The sequence below is a fragment of the Emydura macquarii genome, unplaced genomic scaffold, assembly GCF_026122565.2.
Source record: "Emydura macquarii macquarii isolate MOO-44397 ecotype Brisbane River unplaced genomic scaffold, CSIRO-AGI_Emac_v2 contig_3603, whole genome shotgun sequence".
Taxonomy (NCBI): Eukaryota; Metazoa; Chordata; order Testudines; family Chelidae; genus Emydura; species Emydura macquarii.
The window spans coordinates 526,767-549,218 of record NW_027133740.1 but is presented as its reverse complement, the minus strand read 5'-3'; the positions used below and the strand labels follow the sequence as shown (position 1 = coordinate 549,218).

Below are 22,452 nucleotides of genomic sequence, written 5' to 3'. Positions count from 1 at the left end.
TCTCCTCTGTCTGAGTCTGACACCCCTGCACTAGAGCAAGGCAGGAAGCTACCCAGCCTGCAAAGACTCCAGGCAACAGAGAATCTGCCCGCCCCTCGGTGAGCCAGTCCAGTGCTTAATCTCCCTCCCTTTGAGTATGTCTAGCTGGGAAAGGAGGGAGCAACTGGTCCTTCAGCCATCACATCTGCTGCTCGCTGCCCCTTACACAGGGCGTAGCTAGGACTTGATACCACAGGCCCCTGGCAAGCAAGGCCTTGCCACAGAGGGCACATGGCAGCACCAGCCATCTTTCAGCCATCTGCCCCTAGGCCAGGACAGAGGGTAACAGGCCGAGGACCCGCCCCAGCCTGCCCTGCGCATGCTGCTCCCAGAGGAATCAATGGGCAGCACCAGAGTTTCTCATGTTTATTTTCTAATCAGCAATTTCAGTAACAAAACCACCAAGTGGGGAGTTGGACTCCTCTCCCCCAGTGTGATGCCCAGAACCTGCCCTCTCTGGGCACTGCCCCCATTCCCTCTGTGCCAGCTCAGACATCATAGTTGGGGTTCTTGCGCAGGATGACAAAGCCCTCCAGGATGGGGGTGACTGGCACGTGCTCCTCTGTGGCCAGCTCTGCCCGCTCGCCGTGTGCCAGCAGCACCGGCGTCGTGTGCGTCTGGAAGCCAGTGATGGTCTTCGGTTTGCCCGCCTGGCCCACCACGTCTACAGCCTGGACGGGAGGTGAGAGATTAGAGCCGAGGGCACAGAGGCAGCCCGGGACACCTCGAAGCACCTGCCGGTAACCGCCTGGCCCAGATGCCAGGACAGGTGCTGGCGAGGCTTCATCACTGGCTCGAGGCATCGCAGCCTCGGCACTGACCCAGCAGCTCCGGGGGCCTGGGAGGAAACAGACCTGCTGCCCCTCCAGCCCAGGGACCTCAGCATGGCCCCACCTGGTCTGCGCCCACCGGCAGCTCAACAAGCTCAGCCGCCACGTTGCCCTCTAGCCAGATCCTCCCCAGAAAAGGGACCGCCCCCCCTTCCTATCTCCAAGGGACCCCTCCCCAGCCAGATCCCTGACGGATGACGCTTCCTTACCTGCCCCACCCTGACCGACACCGGCAGAGGCCGCAGCTCCTCATCAAAGGTCACCAGCATGCGCGGCTGCATGGCAGCCACCAGCCCGTACAGCACGTAGTGGGATTTGCCCAGGATGACTGGGGGAGAGAGAAGGTGCATTAGGGCCCCCCAGGGCTCAGCCCAAAGCGAGCTCCTGGTCGCCCGGCTGCTGCCAGCTGCCATGGCAACGCAGCCCAAAGGCCAGAGGAAACTCAGCAGCAGGACTGCAGGCATGGGCCTGCTCATCCACCTCCGCCGGCGAAAGGCCGCGCAGTCTGCTTGCTAGGAGAGCCTGCCATCAACATCGGGGGGGCAGGAGGGGTGTTCCAGGGAACCATCAGCCCCGGACAGAGGCAGGGGATTCCCTGGGGCTGGGAGAAGCCCTCTGCCCCACTCCCAACACTGACGTAACATCCCTCGGGCTCCCAGGAGCCTGCCTGAAGGACCAGCTGCCGGCCCCTTCCTCTCCTGGAAGGAATCAGCCCCACACACTGGTACTTACTGTTGCGCACGTCCAGGAAGGACACGAGGACCGTCAGCAGCCCTGCGACGGCCACCTGGCTCATCAGCTGGCGGTCGCTGTGGTAGGGACACAGGGTGAGCGTCCCCTTCCCAAGGTGGGTGAGACCCTGCGCGGCAAGCAAAGAGCTTGTGAGCAGAGGGTGCTTCTGGCCAGCGATGGCATGAGACCAGCCAGCGCAGCCTCGCTCCTGGAAGTGACGCCCCAGGCACAGCTAACACAGAGTGGGTGCTGACCCCCAGCTGACCGCCAGGGCAGGACACAGCTGGGAAGTGCTCAGAGCCCCAGAACCCCCACCCACCCCACAGAATAAGGACCAGCCGCTCTGGTAGTCACCTGGGCCAGCCGCACCATGAAGAGGTTGTTTGGGTCCTTGGCATGGTACTGGGCCAGCTGCCGCAGCATCGCTGCCAGCCGGGCATTGTTGGTGCCTGCAGACAGGAGAAACAGGGTGAGCAGGAAGCCCCAGCAACAGGCACAAATCCCAGGCTGGGAACAAGTGTCCAACCCCCTCCACTTCCCTCCCAGCCACTCTCCCAGGGTGCTGGGACACACGCAGCACCAGCGCAGTGCAGCCCCCCCCGGCTGGCATAACCCACATGCTGCATCAGATCGCCTCGGGGCACAAGGACCCAACAGCCACCACTCAGAAATCCTGCCCCCCTCTGCCCTGCTGCTTCCAGCAGGCCAGCTCCCCCCATGCCCATGAGCCCATCCCACCCCCATCCATGCCCAGCAACTATCAGAGGCTGGCAGGATTTGACCAGCTGGACTCCCACCAGCCAGGAACAGGTGGCCAGGCAAGGGCAACCAGGCTTCACGCAGCCGTGGGAAGAGAGCCCTGCAAACATTCAACCCCCCCTGACCCACTAAGCCCTGAGCCGAGATGCCAGCTGCTGCACTCAGACAAGGAAGGCCTGAAATGCAGCCAGGGTGATTTGGGTGGGGGGAAGGGGTGGCCCAAGACACAAATCACATCACCCTTCCCCATCCCACCTCCCGCTCAACGCCCCAGGGCCCACGCAGCCCTTACCACTGCCCACCATGCCCATGGCAAAGATGGAGTTGTAGGAGACCTCGGGGTCAGCATCGTGGGAAAACTTGCTGAGGGTGTCGAGGATGTTGAGGCGCGGGTTGGAGACAGAGATGAGTGCCAGGGCGAGGGGCACGGCTCGGCGCAGCGTGGGCTCCCCATACCTCAGCTGCACAGAAAGGAGGTGGGAGAAGTTAGCCTCGCACCCTGGCAGCTATGCCCCTTGGCAGTCGCTCCCACGCCGCCTGGCCCAGGCCATTCTCCCCGTCCCCTGAACCCACTCGCACGAGTCCGGGACTTTCAGCCACTAAACAGAGTTTCTGGAACCATGCCCAGGGCCACAGCAAACGAAAGGCCCATCGAGCCCTCTGCCAGCGCAGCATCAGGACCGAGAAATAAAAGACAACGGCCAGAACCAGGGAATCAGCGGCAGCTTCCCCAGAACAGCAATGGCCGCACCCCGAGACGACGTGGCCGCGGGAGTGGGGCGGAGGGTTAAGCAGTCGGGCGGAGGGCCCTCGCACTCCCCTGCTGGCTCTCGCTCGCATCTCCATCCCAGCCCGGATCCAGCTCCAGCGCCCCAAGCCCTGCACTAGCGTTCAGCTCAGCTCAGCTCCCTCCCTCTGCCATGGGGCCCCCTGCCTCCGACCCGCACCGTCACTCACCAGGTGGCCAAACGTGCGCAGAGCCATCTCGGCGCCGATCTCCTCCCCCATGGCGATGAGCGCGATCCCCAGAACTGCCACGCCCTGCAGGAGAGGAGAGATGGAGAATAGGCCAGGGTGCTCCGCCGAGAAAGACCGCCCCCTGGAGCCAGGGGCCTCCCCCCAGGAAAACAATGGGGATTTGTCTGCCCAGCCCTGCCCCACCGGACTCTCTCCCACCCGTCCCACCTGGTGGGCACCCATGTCAGCCGAGCTCTCCTTCTTGTCCTTCTCCTTCTTGTCCTTCTTGTCTTTGTCCTCCTCTTTCTCCTTGGAGTCGAAGTGCTCGCTGCAGATGTGGAGCAGCTGCTGCACCTTGAGCACATTCCCCGAGCCTGGGGGAAGGAAGGGCTATGGTGACTCTAGGCACGGGCCCAGCCCACCCCCCGCCAAGCTGGCCAGAGACTCACCCGCGTAGGCGCAGATATCCACCAGCGTATTGGCGAAGCTGCGGAAGGGCTCCGACACCACCTCCAGCGCCGCCAGGATAGCCTCGATGGCCTCCCCCTTCCCTGCCGGGGACAACACAAGCGCCTTAGAGCAGCACGGCCCCGGGCACCCAGGAGCCCCCGGCTGACACACACACAGCAGTATCCAGTGCCCGGCTGGGGGGGTCCAACAGGAATTCCCAAGCTCCAGCAGGGTCCTGAGCAGCGCTGGTGTTTCCCCACCAGGGGCGTGGCTGCAACAGCTCAGAGCACTCCAGATCCTGCCCCTGGCCGTGAAAAACTGCAACAAACAGGGCTTCCACCACCACCCCAGCTACGCCCCCTCCCCAGAGCACCCAGCTCTAACTGGTACACCTGCCCAGCACCCAAAACACCTCCCGCTGCCGCCGCTCAGAACCCACTGTCAGGCCCTGGCAGCCGCAGAGGAGTACAGGATAAGATGGGCCACAGAGCAATCTTTTAGTTCATGAACCAGCCTGTGGGAAAAGGTCGAGGTCTGATCTACGACACCACCACCTCAGGTCAGCCAGGAGCCCCCTACCCCTCCCGTCACCCCATCAGCACTCTAAGCCCAGGCAGGGCTGGGACGGGGACAGCGCCCTGGGAAGGCCACTCCCTCCTTGGCAGGGCACGTGCTTTTCCACAGCCCCCAAGTCACCCCCTTGCCCCACAAAAGCCTCGGGGCCCAGGGACACTGTCACCCCTGCCCCTGTGAGCATGGTTGCGGAACCCCGGCCTCACGGGCCCCAGGCTCCTCCTTACCCAGGTGGTTAAGGCCCAGGCCGAGCGGCAGCCACCTGGCATAGGTGTCCTTCAGCTCCGTCTCCGATTTCTCCATGATGGTCTGGAGGATGGTAGAGGTGACGTCCCCGTTGCACGAGCCCACAGCTATCATGCCACAGGCCAGGGCCGTCACGCCGGCCACCTGGCGAGGGAAGGAGAGATGGCTGAGCTCACAGCCCTGCCTGCACGCCAAAGCCTGTGGGGCACAGCCCAGAGGGACTAGCACTGGAGCAGCCTCTGGACCGGGGGATGTAGGGGGCAGGAACAGCTGGAAGCAATTGGCACCGAGCATGCGAAGGAACCTCAGTGCTTGGGCAGAACTCGTGTTCAGACACACGTCTCTGGATGACTGTCCATGGCATGTGCTGCTCCAGCCAGGGGCTCCTACGCAGTGTGGGGAGACGACTCAGGGGACACTGCCGGTCCCATTTTGCAGGGTGGCCAGAGGAGCTGGAGCTTGGGGACCCCCACCCTTCCTTTATCACCACTAACCGCCCGTGCTGGGGAGCTGCCGAGACGGGGGGCAGGGCCTCCCCCGTTGTGCTCTCAAGACTCTCCCACCCCAAGATCAGCGCGCTGGCCCAGCCTGAGCCCTCACCTCCATGCTGGATTTGGAGTCTCCCATCACGGGTAGCAGCAGAGTCAAAACATCTTCCCGGTTGGACCCAGCGTAGGCCAGCCCCAGCCTGCAATAAACCCCCAAAGGAGCGTTAGCCGCAGCAGCTGAGCCACAGGAGCTGCCCTGTAGGGGGAGCGAGGGCTAGGCAGGCTCTTACCCGAAGATGGCACCGATCCTCATGGTGTTGCTGTTGTGCAGGACGTAGTCGGACAGCAGCGCGAGGGCAGGGTCGCACTCGTTCCTCACCCCCGAGTTCACGATGCCACAAGCCAGGAGGGCTCCAGACTGCAGGACAAAGGCACCATCAGCCAGACCAGCACAGGGCCGCCTTGGGGACAGCCGGCACGTGCAGCTCTCTGAGCCACATGCTGCAGGGGCACCCAAAGCCTACACCCAGCTCACACGGAAGGGGTCAGATTGCATCCATCATAACCCACACCGAGGTGCAGCCTGTGTGCACCACAAACCCCACTGTGCAGTGCTCCATTGGGATCTGACCCGCTCAGCTGCATTGCTGCTGGGACTTGTCATCTCCAAAGGTCACACCTCGGCGTTAAAGGGGCACCAAGGGCCCCCTTGGGAAAAGAGGGTTACTCACCTTGTAATGAAGTTCTTCGAGATGTGTTGCTCATGTCCATTCCATTGTAGGTGCCTGTACGCCTCCGTGCTCGGTTACCGGAATTTTTTTCCCTTTAGCGGTACCCGCAGGGCCAGCTCTGGCACCCCCTGAAGTCCCGCACACATGCTGCGGTATATTAGACACCACCGGCCCTACGCCCCCTCAGTCCCTTCTTGCTGTCAACTCCGACAGCGGGGATGGGGGCGGGTCATGGAATGGACATGAGCAACACGTCTTGAAGACCAACCGTTACAAGGTCAAGTAACCGTCTTCTTCTTCGCGTGCTTGCTCATGTCCATTCCATTCTCGGTGACTCACAAGCAGTGCCTTGGCAGCGGGCGTCATCCTGCGCCTGCTGAACAATGGCGTAGTGGGACATAAAGGTGTGCGCCGATGACTATGTCGCAGCTTTACACACTTGAGCCAGGAACGCTGCAGATAAGGCCTGTGCCCTGGTCGAATGGGCTTGACCCTGCCCAGAAGAGAAACCTTCACCTGCTCATTACAGAACCTAATGCAGGAGGTTATCCAAGAGGAGATCCACTGAGTAGAGACAGGTGAGCTCTTCATTCTGTCAGCTATCACCACGAAAAGCTGCATGGACTTACGGAACCGATTTGTTCTCTCAATGTAGAATGGCAGGGCTCTTCGCACGTCCAGCGTGCCCCACCTCCGTTCCTCCTCCGAAGCATGAGGCTTTGGAAAGAAAACCAGCAGGAAAATATCCTGATTGAAATGAAATTGGGACACCGCCTTGGGCAAGGCGGCCGGGTGGGACCTCAGTTGGACCTTGTCTCCTCATAAAAGGCTGTAAGGCGGCGCCGAGGTAAGTGCCCTAATTTCAGATTCCTCCTGGCTGACGTAATGGCAACTAGAAAGGCCACTTTCCAGGACAGCAGCAAGAGGGGACAGGTTGCCAAGGACTCAAATGGGGCCCCCGTGAGCCTGGAGAGAACTCAGTTCAGATCCCAGGGAGGTAACGGATCCCTAACCTGGGGGAAAAGTCTCTCTATGCATGAGGCTGTCCTCAGGTGCACCATGAAAACAACTGGCGCTGCCCGCTAGAGCATCAGCAAAGGCATGGCTGGTTGGCCAAGGAGGAATATGGGGCCGGTCAACGCCGCCTAAAGTTTCTGTCTCTGTCCCTCCTTCTGGAGGTCCCGAAGTGCTGGGCCTGGAACCTAGGCTGCTGCTGGGGATGGAACTGTCTCCTAGAGGCCTGGAGAATGTAAAGGCTCAACACGCGCTAAGTGGCCCTTGAGTCCTTCACCCCGGGGAGGAGCTTGGTGTCGGTGTGGTCCGAGAAGAGTGCGCTTCCATCGAACGGCAGGTCCTGGATGGACTGCGGCACCTCCTGGGACAGACCGGATGATTGTAGCCACGAGCACCGGCACATGGAGATCACGGAGACCACAGATGTTGCAGCCGAGTCAGCAGCATCCAAGGCTGCCTGTAAGGCGGCCCTGACCACAGTTCTGCCCTCCTCCAAAATGATGGCAAAGTCTGGTGCCTGCTCCTGGGCAGAGCCTCCCCGAAGCACTTGAGGGAGTCCCAGAGGTTATAGCTGTACCTCCCCAACAGCGCTCGTTGATTAGCAATACGAAATTGCAGGCTTGTCATCGAATAAACTCTTCTCCCAAACAAATCCAGTTTATTGTCTTTGTTTTTGGGAGTCATGCCAGGCTGCCCATCTGTCCCGTTCATTGGCAGCCACCACCACTGGGGAACCGGGGGGAGGGTGTGTGAATAAGAATTCAAACCCTTTATGCGGGAACATAATACTTTTTTGCTGCCCTTTTAGGAGGTGATGTCAAGGAAAATGATGTTTGCCACCTTGAGAACCCCAGCATGGACTGGCAGGGCAACCCGGGCCGGCGCTGCTGCTGCCAGCACATCGAGGAGGTTGTCCCATGTCTCCTAAAGCTCCTCTGTTTCCACACTCAAGTTCGAGGCCACCCTTTTAAGGAGCTCTTGGGGGCTTGGAAGTCATCTAAGGGAGCTGATGGTCATGTCATAACCGTCTCGTCAGGGGAGGAGGAGGACGACTGCCCCGGCGTAGGAGGTGGTGGCATCTCCTCCTGCTGCAGAGGAACCACTGTAGATGTCCCTTCCTTTGGATACGACCCTGCCTCCGAAGCAGAGCTGTGTACCTCCACTGGGGACGCTGTGGCTGCAGATGGCTTCCCTGATGACATGAAGGAACAGGGTCCGGGGCCACCGGGAACCCAATACGGCCATTGAGCTGGCCACTGGCCCTGAGGCCTGACCAGGACCTTGCTCCTGCACCCCATGTCAATGGTGGTGACTAGGGTGGGTAACCGAGGTTTTGTCCTTCTCCCGAGGAATAGGACTCGCTTCCCGACAAACCAGTGGCGGGCTGTGCCTGACTCCCTTCCCGCAGGAGAGCGAGACCGGTGTCTGGGCTCCTGAGTTCCTTGGTGCGCTGATGAATGCCACTTCAACGATAGGGAGCGTGATGCCGGCGACAGGTGGTACCACTCCCTAGAATGGTGCCACACCGGAAAGGATCTTTAGCAGGCAGAAGAGCAGGTTCGGTGACGTGCTGCAGGCAACTTACTCGGTGCTGGGGATTGACGACGGTGCGATCATCGTTGGGCAAGCGTCCACACACCGGCGACCGGGTTCTGTGCCGTGAAAGTATGGGCAAACTCGTCGGCGCCAGGATCACAATCGGTGCCAACTCCCAGATGGAGGGCATCTGCTCGACCCAGAACAGAATCAGTGCAAGACTTCAGTGCCGGTAACCGAGAGCGGTGGCGCTCTGCCTCCTGCCATCTTCTTGGTGATGAGGAACGCCTTCTCGGGGATCGGTGCCTGGAGGGAGGAGACCTCCGTGGCAACCTGACTCACGGGGAGGCCCGACAGGGCTCTGGAGAGCGGTGCAGCCATTGAGGGAGACCCAACGGGGGCTTCCCCTTTGACATCCGTGCCTTCCCTGCCTGTTCTATCCGGGGCATAGGCATTGGAGGCAAGGGCAGGCCATCAGGTCCCTTGTCGCTTGAAAAGCCTCCAGCATCGACGGCACCACAAGCTGCAGAGGCCCTCTTCTGCTCCCCAGAGTCGGGGGGGGGGGGGGGGGGGGGGGGGGCTCTCAGGCAGGGAGGGGGGTGGCTCAGGGCCCTTGGTGGCAAGCCCTGCTCCTGCTGAGTCAGCTCGGCCTGCTGGACCCGTAGTAGTCCCGCACTCGACCCCGCGTCCTTGGTCTTCTTCGCTGTGGGGGAGCGACCCCTCTCCAAGCGTTGTTTCTGCTGCTGCTTCTTCAACCGCGAAGACGACGACCAGTGCCGCGGAGGTTCCGGTGCCAGCGGGGCATGCTGCACCAACGCGGTGCTCGGCAGGACAGCTCCGAGCCTGGTCTTAGGGCCGCCTCCATCAGTAAGGCCTTCAGACGGATTTCTCGCTCTTTGAGTCCCTGGTCTGATTCGACACTTGTCCTTCCTGTGCAACGCCCCCAGACACTTCAAGCAACTATCGTGGGGGTGGCTAAGCAGGAAGGGTTTGCTGCTGGTCCTACAGGGCTTGAAACCCAGAGATCGGGGCGTGCCCTGCTCCCAGATGGAGGTCCTTAAGGGGACTAACCCTTAACTGCTCAAACTACTAAACTATTTACAACTATTAACCAACAAAACACACTAACTACTCAATGAACAGCTACGTAAGGGAACACAAACTCTAAACCAGTGGTGGGCAACCTGCGGCCCTTCTGAGTGCGACTCACGAGACATTCTGCTCAAAGTTGCTCACACGCATGAAAGAATCATACCAGAAGCGCACTGATTTGACAATTTGTTGAATTTTGGCAAGTAAGTATTTTTGTCATTTTTATGTTATATTATTGTCATATTAAGTAATTTTGTAATGAATATTAATTACATAATCTACTGATAATTTTGATTAATTTAACTAAATTCCTTAATTTAATTCAATTCACACATACGGTATTTATTTTTTAATATGACAACACCGCATGAGCCACGCTTCCAGCTTCAGTCTACTAAGCACGGCAGTGTGCTACTGCCAGTGGTCGTGAGTGGTTGTGCTTACCTATATTATTTTTGCTAGTAATCTGCCCTGAAGTTTATCATGGATCACTTTGTGTTTAAGTGGTGTGATAGAGACGGAGGAGAATCAAGTACAAGATCAAAAGGTACAGAGGAAGATGTAGCCATAGCGGCTGTAGCCAAAAGAGGAAAATAGGTGACGAGGGCAGAACGGTAAAAAGAGAGCTGGGAGCTGGCTTATTTTGTTACTGAACAGAAAGGGAAGCCATTTTGCTTAATTTGCAACGACGTAATATCAGTTTCCAAAAAGTACAATGTTCAGAGACATTATGAAACACGCCATTTCTCTCATACAGCGAATTTTCCAGTAGGTTCTCCCCAATGTGCTCGACAACTTTCAAATCTGAAGGAAGCCATGAAAACACAGAAGCAGGTACTAAGATGAGCAATAATCAGTGACGCAGTGACTTTGGCTAGTTTTCATATATCTTGGTTACGTGCAAAAATGGAAAGCCATTCTCAGGTGGCGAATTAGTGAAACAATGCTTTATCGAATCCTCAGATGTTTTATTTGATGGACGAACACTTTGATCAAAGAAATGAAGAATATGGTCCCTCAGTTCACATGGAAGTGCTGTCTACACTGGCAGAGCGTTTTGAGAACCGCTTCTCTTCTCTGAGTGATCTGAAGCCCTTCCTCTCATTGCTTTCAAATCCATTTGAATTTGATTTGAGCCAAATTGTCATAAGATGTCAAAAGCTTGGGGTTGATAAAAGGAAGTTTGAGGAGGAATTACTTTACATTCATGCCCTGGTTGAAAACTAAATTAACCAACCAAAGAGGGAAGGTATATGAGAACTTTGGAAGAATATCCCTGCGCAAGTTCTACGGCATTGCATTGCAAAGCTGATGTCACTCTTTGGCTCAACATATACACGTGAGCAGATATTTTCTGCTATGGGACACATCAAATGCAAGAAGCGCAACAGACTAACGGATGAAAACCTCAGGGATGAATTGCAATGCGCCTGCACATCCGACTCCTAGTCTGAGAACGCTTGTGGAGGGCCAATCCAACCAGACGTGACATTGAGTATGATGTATTGTAAGGAAAACATAAATAAATCTTTCTTTTGTCTTTACTCTTTGATGTTGATGACAATTCTATGAATAAATAAGCATTTCCTATAATTGGTTATGAAATATTCAGCCTGTATTAAATGTAGTTAAGCTTATTTGTGGGGTCATGGTTAGGACACATGCCCGATTTCAATCTTGCGGCCCACTGAGATAAAGGAGGGCCACTCACATGGCCCACTCACCAGTCTAGGTTGCTTATCACTGCTCCAAACGCTAAGAGGCACTTGCAGCAGCAAGCAAAATGCAGTCCCAGTAACCATCAGTGGCAGAAAGAAGGAACTGAGGGGGCGTAGGGCTGGCAGCGCCTAATATACCACGGCATGTGCGCAGGACTGCAGGGGGCGCCCAAGCCAGCTCTACGGATATTGCTAAAGGGGAAAAAATTCCAGTAAGCGTGCACGGAGGTGGGCACGCACCTAGAATGGAATCGACATGAGCAAGCACTCCAAGAAGAATCTCAAGGAGCTAAACTTCAGCCACCCACAGCAGACTCCAGCAGTCATGATATGAGCCCCAGTCCCGGGCTCAGCCAGACCGCCCTGTGGGGCCAGTTACCAGAGAGGGGAACCCTGTGGCAGTTCTCAGAAGAGGCGACGCATTCAGCTGGGAGGACTGAGGCTGGCACTAACATCACTGGCAGGACTATGCCTGGCAGCAATGCCACCAGGTGTGCCAGCATGCGAGCCATGGCTCCATGGCCAGGGGGCTGCACCTTCGCCCAGGCCCAGAGCAGTGCCACCCACCTTAATGTAGTCCTCTGAGGAGTACAGGTACTTGTCGATCTGCGTGAGCCCCCCGTCCACGTCCCACAGCAGGATCATCCCCAGTGAGGCTGCAGCACTCAGCATACCTGCAGTACAAGGAGCTCCCATGAATCACGACCAGGCCCTACGCCCCCAGGCGGGAGCTGGGGTTCCCCAATGGCTCCTTTCCCTTGCACACCCAGGGCCACCCAAATTCCTAACACACTGGGAACGGGGCAGTTCCACAGACTTCCACTGGGGCATTCATCTCGGTATGTAGCCTCAGTTTCCCCCTGCTGCCTTTGGGGGCCCAATCCGGGAGCAGCCCCAGGAACACGGGGGTGCAGAGCTCTGCAGCACGTTCACTGGCAGTTCCAGTCTCCTGGACAGTCGCTCTGGATATGTCATAAGGGCCGGTTCCTCCACCACATGCTGCTGGAGCAGTCTTGCCTTGACTCCATGCAAACAAGGCATTCCAGAGACCTCCACACAAGGTCTGGAGAGAGGTATGGGGGAGGCGGGCGTTTAAAACAAGCTGCCTTTATCTATAATCCAGAGAGGCGACCTGGGAAGATTCCAGGCCCCAGCATGCAGTGCAGCTTAGAAAATGAGGGCCAAACGGACTGTTGCATGCTGGGATATGTAGTCCCCATGAGTTACAGCACATGCTCTACCATCCTGCATTCAAGCTCCCCCCTGGCTGTCAGCTGGCATGACACCTGTGGGGCACTCTCTCTACTAGTGTCCCTATTTGGATCAGGGAGCCCTGGGAGACGCAGGCACAAGCCAGCACGATTGGTTATTTAAGCCACAGAAGCGAGGGCTTAGGGGCTGAGATGCTGGACTGGGTGTTCCAGGCATGGGGCTCAAGGACCATATGGAGCATCCCTTGGAAAGGCTGCCATACACCCCCAGCTCAGGATGCCCTTTGGGAAGCCTCCTGCAGGGCCCAGTCCCAGCTGCAGGGAGAGTCCAACTGCCCTGTCCTCAGGGGAAGGGGCAGGCAATTCCTCCCTAACTCACCGTGATCCTTGTTTTTATACAGCCATTTATTGCCATCATCTGTCAGCAGCTTGTCCTGCCCGAAGGCTGCGTTCACAAAGCCGTTCACGAAGGAAGAGGCCAAGTTCATCCGTGCAGAGTCCACCTGGGAGCCGCTGCCGCCAAATCCTGAGGGAGCAGAAACCACAGAGCAAGCCAGACAGTGTCACAACACAGCTTGGCCAGGCCACTGCGCTCAGGAGCGTCTCCTCAGGCCCAGCCCTCCCCGGTAGGGGCCTGAGCTTCAAGCTCCCGATTCCAGAGGATTTTTTACCCTCCCCACCACGCTAAGCGCCCAGGAACAACCAAGGAGTACAAGACAATTCCGCACAAGCAAGAAAGAGCTTGAATCCACAGCAGGGCACTGCAAGACAGTGTGACCCCGTGGCTGCAACTGCGGACGGGCACGGCCAGACACGACAGGCCAGGTGCAGGACGAGGCAGCCCACTAGGCTAGAGCTGCACTCAGCAGCGTCCCAGGCCCAGCAGCCCCCACCCCTGAGCGGGAGGCAGTGAAGGAGGAGACGCAGCTTGCACTTACGGTTATTTTCCAGGTGGGTTTTGTAAATGTCGTCTGGCACTTTGGGCTCCATTATATCCAGCTGCAGAGGGGGGAGAAGAGGGAGTTACCTCGCCAGCCAAGCCAGCCACTCGAACAGACAGTGCAGCCAGAGTCATCTCCAGCCTGCTCCCTGCTGTGCGATGTCAGAACACAGGGGCTCTTCCTGGTGTTACCAAGGGCGTAGTGGGGGTGGGGGAAGACCAGACATACTGACACTCCCCTCCACCCCACCCCCTCCTCACAAGTCAGAGGGGCCCCGGAAGACAGTGTCCTTGCAGTCAGCTTCCCCCGGCCTCCCATCTCAGGAGCCCCCATTTGAGGGCAACATGGCATCTGTGCCAGCACCCAGTAGTTGGGCACTTTGGGTGCAGCCCTGAGCCTTCTCCCCACCCCAGCTTGCTGGGAGGCCAGGCCAGGCAACTCACCTCTCTGGCCAAGGCCAGGAAGTTGCTGTTGAGCTGGACGTTGGACATGATCTCGGTGAGGTCCTCGAACTCCTCCACATCCTCATTTAGCTCCAGGAAGACGCCATGGCGGCCCAGCATAAAGGCCATCTGCTTCTGGATGACCCTGTGCAGGTGAGGGAGGGAGGGAAGGCAATGCCAGGCAGTGAGGGCCTAGAGTCCCCTCCCTTCGGCACAGGCCTGCAGCAGTACCCTTGGTACAACTACTTTCTCCCCTCAGCCGCGTCAAACAGATCCAAACGGAGCCTGAGGAGACCCAGCCAGTTAGGCACTTTTGCCTACGGCTCTCCCATCCCCCCAGTTCCTGAGAGCAGCTTCCTAGGTCACAAAACACAGGAAGATCTGATGGCACCACGGGCTGGGCACCATGTCCCTGAGCTAGGATCCTGCACTATGGTAGGACCTTGCTCTAGAGATCAAAGGGAACTTCCCAGTCAGCTTCGTGTCAGGCCCAGAGACGGTGCCTGCAACAGGAACTCGTCTGATTCTCCCTGCTCACTCGCCCGCGTGGCAGAGAGACGGCTGCCAAGCCAGCCTGGAAGGAGGCTCCCATTCCAGGGGCCTACAGGGACCAGCCTAGAAAGCGGCTGCTGCAAGAGGGCTGAGCCCTCCCAGCAAAGCTGCTGAATCTTAGCCCCTCAGAACTGGTCCAGCAGAAGCAGCAAAGGTGGCCAGGGCAGAATACCAGGAGAGGATGGCAGCAGTGCTGGGTCATCCCACCATCCCGGAACGATGGTCCAGCCAACCCTGCCAGGGCTGTCTGCAGAGCTGGGGCATGGGAATGTCAATATAAAAAGCTTAAGTCTCTACTACTTGAGCTACAGGAGCAACTCCCTTAGTCAGTAGCTGTAGTAGACTCTTATCTTATGTGAAGAACCACTAGAGGGGGATCATGAGCCTCACTGTTCTAGTGAGAAATACAACTGTCAAGTTTCATTTCATGCCCCATCCTCAGCAGTCAGAGGGGAGCAAGGAGGCTCAAGTTTCAGTCCAACACCTACAGGAGAAGGACAAAGGGACTTTCACCAGATCAACAGCCTTAGAGGCCAATGCCCTGGATGAGGACAGCCTGGATGGCAGACGGGCAAGCCAGCCCACCACGGCACTGCCAACAGATGGGACCTCTGGGTCCAGTGCCCCAGCCCATTTGGTTCTTGGACTCTCTGCTGAGGTTGCTAGCAAGGGACCAGTTAGTGCCAATTGTGATGGTGATTGTAATGATGTAGCCACCTGCCATGCTACAAAATGAACCGAGACCCCAGACTCATTCCATAGTACTCAACTCCCACCAGGTGGTGATAACTTCCAGTCACTCCCAACCTGGCCTAGGAGAGGGAACCTAGAGGAGGTAGGATCTGTACCCCATGACGACGAGGCAGAGGCCGGTCTATCGCAGCTTCCTCCCCGAGCAGGGCCCTGGGCTCTGAAAAGCAAATCTCCACATACACGTCTTTGCAGGAGGTGAAGATGTCCTCTACAAGCTCCATGTCATTCAGCATGAGGGCCAGGCGCAGGGCTTCTGGGTAGCGGCTGAACTTGCGGAAGATCCCCAGGGCGCAGCGGAGGAGGGCCGAGTTCTCGGGCTCAGGGACGTAGCTCACACAGCTTAGGGAAGGAAACACAAAGTGGTACATCCAGCAGCTACTGAGGCCAAGAACAGACAGGTCTTGCTGCTCAATGTGGGGCTAGAGAGGAGATCTGTGCCAGTATACAAAGCCCTGCACGGTCCAGCCAGCCCCTCACAGCAGCGCATTCTGACAGCCGCTCTTATGCAACTGTATCCAACACCAGCAATCACATAGAGCTGGAAGCGTTCCAGGAATCAAGGCATGTTGCCATCTACCCTGCAGCTAGTAGGTGATGCTGTCCCAAGGGACTTCTACACCACATTGGGGCGGTTTATAGCTTTCAGTAGGACAGACAGAGCTCAAAGCGCGAAGGGTCAATCCCTGCACAGAGCAGCCTGGCTCCTCTGCCTCACCTGGTCAGGTACAGGCAGACCTTGGAGTAGGCGTTGGCATCAATGTCTTTCTCCAGCATGTCCATCTGTTCAATCTCCATCAGCAGGTCACAGGCTTCGTGCTCCGCATTGTGGGCCATGTTGTAGGGCACAATCTCCTTCACCAGGGCCAGCAGTGTTTCCCTCTGGGCCTTGTCAGCCTCCTCAACCTCCTGCCACTCTTTAGCAACCTCACCTGCCAGGTGTCTGGGGGCACAAAGGGAATGAGACCATCATAACACAAAGAAACCCAACCCGATATGGAGGACGAGACGGCTACAGAGCTACTGTTCCTGCAGTGCTCAGCAGAGCTGCCTGTCCTTGTCTGAACAGCGGTAACACCCTACAAAGGCTTAACCCTGGGAATTGGGGATCATGGCTGAATTACGCCTGTTGCTGAGTAGTTCACAGTCCTCCAAGGAGATGGTTCCCGATCAGATCTGTCAGTGAAGTCCAGCAGCTCTTGCCTACAAACACCCATAGCATTCCCTGTCTGAACACCCACCCCAGGCTCCTAGGGCAGCACCCACACAGTACCACTGACTTTGTTAACACCAGTGAAAACAGAGGCAGACACTCTTTGGGGCAGGCATGCAGCTGGGCAGATTTCCCATCTTCTCAGGGATATGAGGCCCCATAAACCCAGCACATGTTCCACACACTTATTCTGGTTCATTTGTCCCCAGCCTGGACCAGAGATTTTCATTCAGCTTGGGAAACTTCAAAACGCACAAGCCAGTGCAGATAAGAAGCATCCTAGGGCAGGGCTCAAAAGAACCACTCAACTTGTTCAGGGAAGGACCTGGGCAAATCGGCTTTAGCTTTAAAAATTGTTTTCAGTCCTTGTGGTTGGAAAGAACCTTCTAAATGTGATCCAACGCAATGCCATCTGCCTGAGTTTGCTGACAGGCAACTCTAGGACCTCAGTAGCTGCTCAGAGCTTTACAAAGCAAAAGAGTGCAATATACCAACTTTGTTGCACTGCTGTTTTCATCCCCACTCAGGAAACTGAGGAGAATCAGGTCAATTTCACTCTGCAGCTGTTTAGGAAATCTGAACTGCAGAACCAGACATTCTTCAAAACTGGCCGAAAGATCCTAACAAGAAGGATGATCTAATGATATAGCGTGACTTACAGAGTTTGCGCAGGGGGACAGTATATAGAAGGGGCCACAAGGGCAGTGTTAGTTCCAGCCTTTTTTTATAAAAGAGAAGGGAGTAAAAAGCACATTAATTACATTTGAAAAGAGATACTCAAGTGAAAGGAGCTGCAAATACCAGTGAGGACAGAGAAATGATACAAACAGACCAAGAGAGACTGGAGACATGGATAAAGAATAAGTTGTTCAGCTAGAAATTAAAAAAAGGACAGATCTTAAGATGCTTTTGCATAGGCCAGAAGGGCACAGGCGCGCTTTCTACAGCTGCAAGGCGGCTTTACTGGGAACTTTTGCTCAGCCCCGGGCCCCTCTATCCCAGAGGACTCAAGTAGGGAGGGGGCAGCCCCATTCTACACAGCTGGGGGAAGTCTGCCTGGGGTACCATGCCTCAAACTACCACACTGATATGGGCAGGTTGGAGGGAGTTCAGAGAAAAGCCAAAAACAATCTGGGGGCTGGAGGTTTTGAGATCTCATTAAAAGTGATGGATCCGCTTTGCTTGGCAAGGCGGAAAGAGAGTTGGGAAAGCGATGATCAGAGCGTGGACATGTCTGAAGGGTGTAAGCAGAAAGGAGGGATGTTATTCAAGGAGGTGGAGCTAGAAGGAACGTGTAAAGAATGGGCACTGCCGAGTATCCCCTTGTCAGTGAGATCTATCCATCTTGCTCATCGCCATGGACTCAGACCAACCAGCCTGTGGAACAGTTTCCCAAGGGAAATGGGGGACGAACCCCATCAAAGGGGACATTTAATGAGGACTGGACCAAGCACTACACATACAGCAGGGATTGACCCGGGGACTATACGGGACCGAGAAGAGTTTTTTCCCCTCCCATCTGATTTCTGTAAATCCTATTCCTGGCCCCATTTCTCACCTGACATATTCATGCCCCCATGACGCCAGCTCCTCCTGGGACCCCACTAGCCGGTATTTCAGACACTCTCGCTCCCCACTCATGGTCATCGCCAGAACGGAAATGATGTCAGCTGCAAAACGCTGCGGGAGAAAGTGCCGAGACATTCACCCACATGCAACGCCAGCCCCTGAGCCTCCTGAGAGCCCAACGGGAGCCGCGGCTACAGCAGAGAAAGCTAAGTAACACCACGCCCCTTCCTTCATCCCCCAGCGTGGAAGAGTGGCACACCGCAGAGGTTCCCAACTTTTTTGAGTGAAAGCCCCACTGGTTAATACTAGGTAAAACACACACACACACACACACACACACACCCCACACCCGCTGACCCAGCCATAAACACATATAACCCATATAGAGACGTAACAATAACATTACATTAAATAATAATAATAATAATAATTGACTCTTATCTGAGAAAGAAACTAAGCCTTCCCTGGCATAGCCACCTCCGCACGCCCCGTGCGGCCCCGCCTCATCTCGTCCTTCATGGATGGAGGGTAATGAAGGTGGCGGGTGCTGGCAGGGGCTACTCCAGGCCCCTACTGGCACAGGGCTGCTCTGCTCTGGCCAGGCACCTGGCCAGCTTGGAGGGCTGCTCCTCCGCTCCGGCTGGTGGGGACCTGGGGGAGTTGCTCCACCACTTCAGCCAACATGGGGCTTGAGGCTGCTGCACCCAGCCAGCACAGGGGGCTAAATGACCTCCATACTGCTGAAGCCTCACGGACCCCCTGTAATCTTTGGTACCCCTGCAAGGGGGTCCTGCACCCGTTTGGGAACCATTGGCACACAGGACTGCAGCACTCAGCAGGCAGTGCGACCCTCAGACACTACAGCTCCCAGCATGCAGTTTGATTCAGAATACTTTAGCAGCGTGACAAGCTGTACACATTCTGCCAAAGTCACTGCAGACAGAGCTACACCTAGGAATGCACCCAGCATGTGCGGGGCTCGATCACCTGATCGTACAGTTACTGTCCAGTGCTCGTTTCAGTGTCAGGTGCTGTGTAGTTTGATACTCTCTCAAGATCTTTCCTCTGTTTTCGTACATATAGCAAGAGTCAACTTGTACTCTACACAACCATCCCCACCTGCCCAGCAATTCCCGCCCCACCTGCCCAGCAGCTGGGAACCACCCACCTTGTTCTCTCCGGGAGCCATGTTGTCATAGATCTCCTTCAGCTTGCCATAGTGAGGCCGTAAGAACTTCAGGGGCTTGGGAACAGAGGTCATGGAGGTTGTGGAAGAACGGATCTGCCTACGCAACTCCTCCAGGGCGGGGCGATACAGGGACGTGTCTTTCTCCTGCAAGGACAAACTGCATCTGTCAGGAAGTGGCAGCTGCCTGCAGCATCCCAGACTTGCCTGTCCCTTCCAAGCACAGGCAGGCAGCTACAGTGCTGAGCAGGTTCAGCCATTAGACACCTGCCCAGCCAGTCAACTCATTTGGAAACGTACAGGACTCCCGTTTCTACCAGCTTTGGCATCTTGCTGTGGGAGTCAGCCAGACTTGAATCACCAGGGAGCTCCCCGGCCCACGCTTGGTGGGTAGACTGGCATCCTATTGGTTCAAACAACGCATCAACCACTGTAACAAATGGCAACAAAGACCAGCTCCACAGAGCAGCTTGCAAGCCTCCCCACTTTCTAATCTCACACAAATGTCTGGGGAAGAACCTGAGCTTTGCCCATACACTTAAGGTTGGCAAACTCTGGCTCGGCCAGGCTCATAGAAGGAGCTAGCTCTACCGTCAGGGATTTTACCATGAACCTTCTCTCCCCCCAGCAAGGGCACCTCAGCCAAACTCAATTGCTGGAACGGTGCAAAGGGAAAATCTGGGGCCCCAGATCAGAGATGGTTGCTACTAAGGTAACAGCTCTACCGGAGGGGAGACATTTAATAAGATGCCATTGTCTTGCACTGAATGTGTGCTGCTCCTGGGATTTGGAAGGGATAGGGACTGTACCAAGCTGGCAGGGTGCACTGGAGATAAAGGCACTACTGGGAAAATGTTCATGGGGAGAAAATCTCTTAGATAAGGAGCAGCCCAGGAAGCATGGGATTTGTCATCTCCAATCCCAGGGGAAAAAACCCAGAGACAGAGCACTGCCTTACACTGTTCCTGAGGCATCAGCGAGTGGGGGGCCTGCCCTCACAGACAGCAGCACATCCAGCCTCCACTTCCCCCATTCAAAGGGCTTTGTTGAAGGGAGTTCCATGACTGAGAGGATGATATGACACACTGCAGAATGGACCTAAAGGCAGGGTGCGCTGCATGGTGCAGAGACACAGGACTTGAGGTGAAGACAGGTACAGGCCCGTGGGGGGCAAAAGGGAACTTACCCCCAAGCGCTCCACAAGCATCTCCAGTTCATCCTGCAGCTGTTTGTCTTCCTCTGACTGCAACGAAGGAGCACAGATGTGGGCATCAGCCCAAGAGGAAAGCATCCCGCAGCCCCACAAAATAACAGCAGCCAGTTGAGACACAGGGAAGGACCTATGCACACACTTTACATTGCACGTGAGGCGGACAAGAGGCAGAAGCAAGGACTGCAGGAGCACACACTTTCACCTGATTTGCACCCCCACTTTGTGTGTCTGACTGTGGCTAGACTCCTGGCTTGCTGACACCCCCCCCAGCCATCGCAGCAAACGCGGGCCGGCACTCTGCTCACGGACACAGGCTGGGGGAGTTCCTGCCCCTCCTTCCAGCCAGTATTCAGCCCATTGCAACCACAGAACCAGCTGCCGAGCCACACAGCGGGACGGGGGCTAGGCTGTTAAAACCGGGCCCGGGCCCTGGCCCGCTGGCTGAGCCGGGTATTGGCATTGGCTCCAGGCAGGGGCTCGGGGGGGGCGGCTGTAGTTGCTGCCCCCCAAGCAGGAGGGGAGACTGGCAGCGGGCTGGGCGTGGGGGAGGGGAGGGGTTTCCGCATCGGCCTCCCGCCCCAGCGAGAGGGAGACAGGCCGGATGCACGGGACCCGTCGCTGGCCGCGGGGCGGGGGAGAAGGGGGCCGGCGGGGCCCGGGAGGTCCCGGCGGGGGGAGAAGGGGGCCAGCGGCGGCCCGCGGGCGGGGAGGCACCGGCGGGGGCAGAAGGGGGCTCACGGCGGCCCGGGGCTGGGGAGGCACCGGCCGGGCCCGGCGTGACTCAGCTCCGCGCCCGGGGCCCGTGCGGAGGCGCGCCCGGCTCTCACCAGCTCCTGCTCCTTGTCCGCCGGCGGCTCCTTGCGGTCCTTCGTCCAGGGCCCCGCCGACTTCTCGTCGCCGCCCCCCGCCGGGGTGCCCGGCTGAGACCGGCTCTGGCCCCCGCCGCCGCCGTCCTCCATCGCGCCGAGTCTGGCCGCCGCCTCACCTCGCCACACTGCGCAGGCGCCGCCGGGTCGGCCGCGGGGCGGGGCCGAGCGGGACCAATCGTGGCGGGGAGGGGGAAAGACAACCCATACCACGTGACATGAGGCTGACGTGGGGCGGGGCTAGCTGCGGGGACCAGAAGGTGGAGGGCGGGGCCAACGGGGAAGGCGGGGTTTGATGACGAGATTGACCCCGCCCGGCCCGATCCCGCACGTGGCGCCGCCCGGCTGCACGGGGCACCCGGCCTGCCTGCCTGCGTGCCCGGGGCCGTCTGCATCGGGCGTGGGTGGCCCTAGCCACAGAGCAGCGGCCTCCTGCCAGGCCAGGGAGCGGGCACGGGCTGGGCGGGGTCCCGGGAAGGGGCCTGGCCCTGGCCCTGGCCCTGGCCCTTGGCTGAAGGGGGGCAGGTGGGTGCGGGTTCCCCCCTTGCATCCCAATGAACTAGCTTAGCGCCCCCCACCCCCCAGTCTGGTTTGTGCAGCGGGTGGCTCCATGGGGCCTTTCCCAGGCACTTCCCCGGAACCTGAATCTGAATCTCCATCAAATCTGCAAGGGGGCGACCCGTATAGCCCATGGCAGGGAAGAGGGCACCGCAGGGGGCAAAGAGACCTCAGAGTCTGGTGTGGGGGACAGGCAGCAAGTCCTGCTCTCTGTGTGGCTGCGGTGGGTGGCAGGTCCCTTGGAGAAGCAGGGCAGCCTCTTGTGCCTTCATGGGTGAATCCCCATTGCAAGGATGCTCTAGAGACTGATCTCGGTGACCTTTGGGGCACACTACAGGCCCAGGTCTGTGCTCAGCCTTTCCCTGGAGGGGAGAGTGATGCTGCAGGAGGCTTTCTGCTGCCTTCAGTTACTCGTCTTGCGAGACAGGGGTAGTGGGGGACTGTTTGTTAATGGGGCTAGTTCATGCCCCAAAAGGCACATTTAATAGATCTACAAGATGTGAATAAGAGAATGAATCCCCTCTTTGTGGCCCACGGACACGGGTCTCTGTACCTGCAAAGCTGCACACTACACCCATGTGCGCTGCACCCTTAAGGACATAAGACCGGCCAGACTGGGTCAGACCAAGGGTCCATCTAGCCCAGTCTCCTGTCTTCCATCAGTGGCCAATGCCAGGTGCATCCGAGGGAATGAACAGAACAGGTCATCATCTAGCGAGCCAGCCCCTGTCCTCTTGAACACTAGGTAGAGATCCTTACACTAGCTTTCCCTTCCCTGCAGCTCC

General features: G+C 57.5%; 1 protein-coding gene across 1 annotated transcript; it reads right to left on the bottom strand.

The window, feature by feature from the left end:
• Positions 1 to 390: 390 nt before the first annotated feature.
• Positions 391 to 21,245, bottom strand: PSMD2 (proteasome 26S subunit ubiquitin receptor, non-ATPase 2). Its single transcript, XM_067536494.1, has 21 exons — positions 21,071 to 21,245; positions 20,217 to 20,273; positions 19,013 to 19,177; positions 17,834 to 17,955; positions 15,781 to 16,005; positions 15,246 to 15,404; positions 13,761 to 13,905; positions 13,315 to 13,375; positions 12,756 to 12,902; positions 11,733 to 11,839; positions 5,365 to 5,492; positions 5,187 to 5,274; positions 4,568 to 4,730; positions 3,767 to 3,868; positions 3,546 to 3,691; positions 3,318 to 3,401; positions 2,653 to 2,821; positions 1,956 to 2,050; positions 1,602 to 1,728; positions 1,079 to 1,197; positions 391 to 710 (listed from the first exon to the last, which is right to left on the bottom strand). The coding sequence occupies exons 1-21, from the start codon at positions 21,200 to 21,202 to the stop codon at positions 528 to 530; spliced, it is 2,724 nt and encodes a 907-aa protein (XP_067392595.1). The 5' UTR covers positions 21,203 to 21,245; the 3' UTR covers positions 391 to 527.
• Positions 21,246 to 22,452: the final 1,207 nt, after the last annotated feature.

Bases quoted from the DNA above. Each gene is read 5' to 3' on its own strand.
- PSMD2 (XM_067536494.1), bottom strand. From the start codon at position 21,202: ATGGAGGACGGCGGCGGCGGGGGCCAGAGCCGGTCTCAGCCGGGCACC. The intron at 11,840-12,755 runs GTGAGTTAGGGA...CTTGTACTGCAG, and splicing joins GTATAAAAACAAGGATCACG to GTATGCTGAGTGCTGCAGCC. The intron at 3,402-3,545 runs GTGGGACGGGTG...CCTCTCCTGCAG, and splicing joins CTGACATGGGTGCCCACCAG to GGCGTGGCAGTTCTGGGGAT.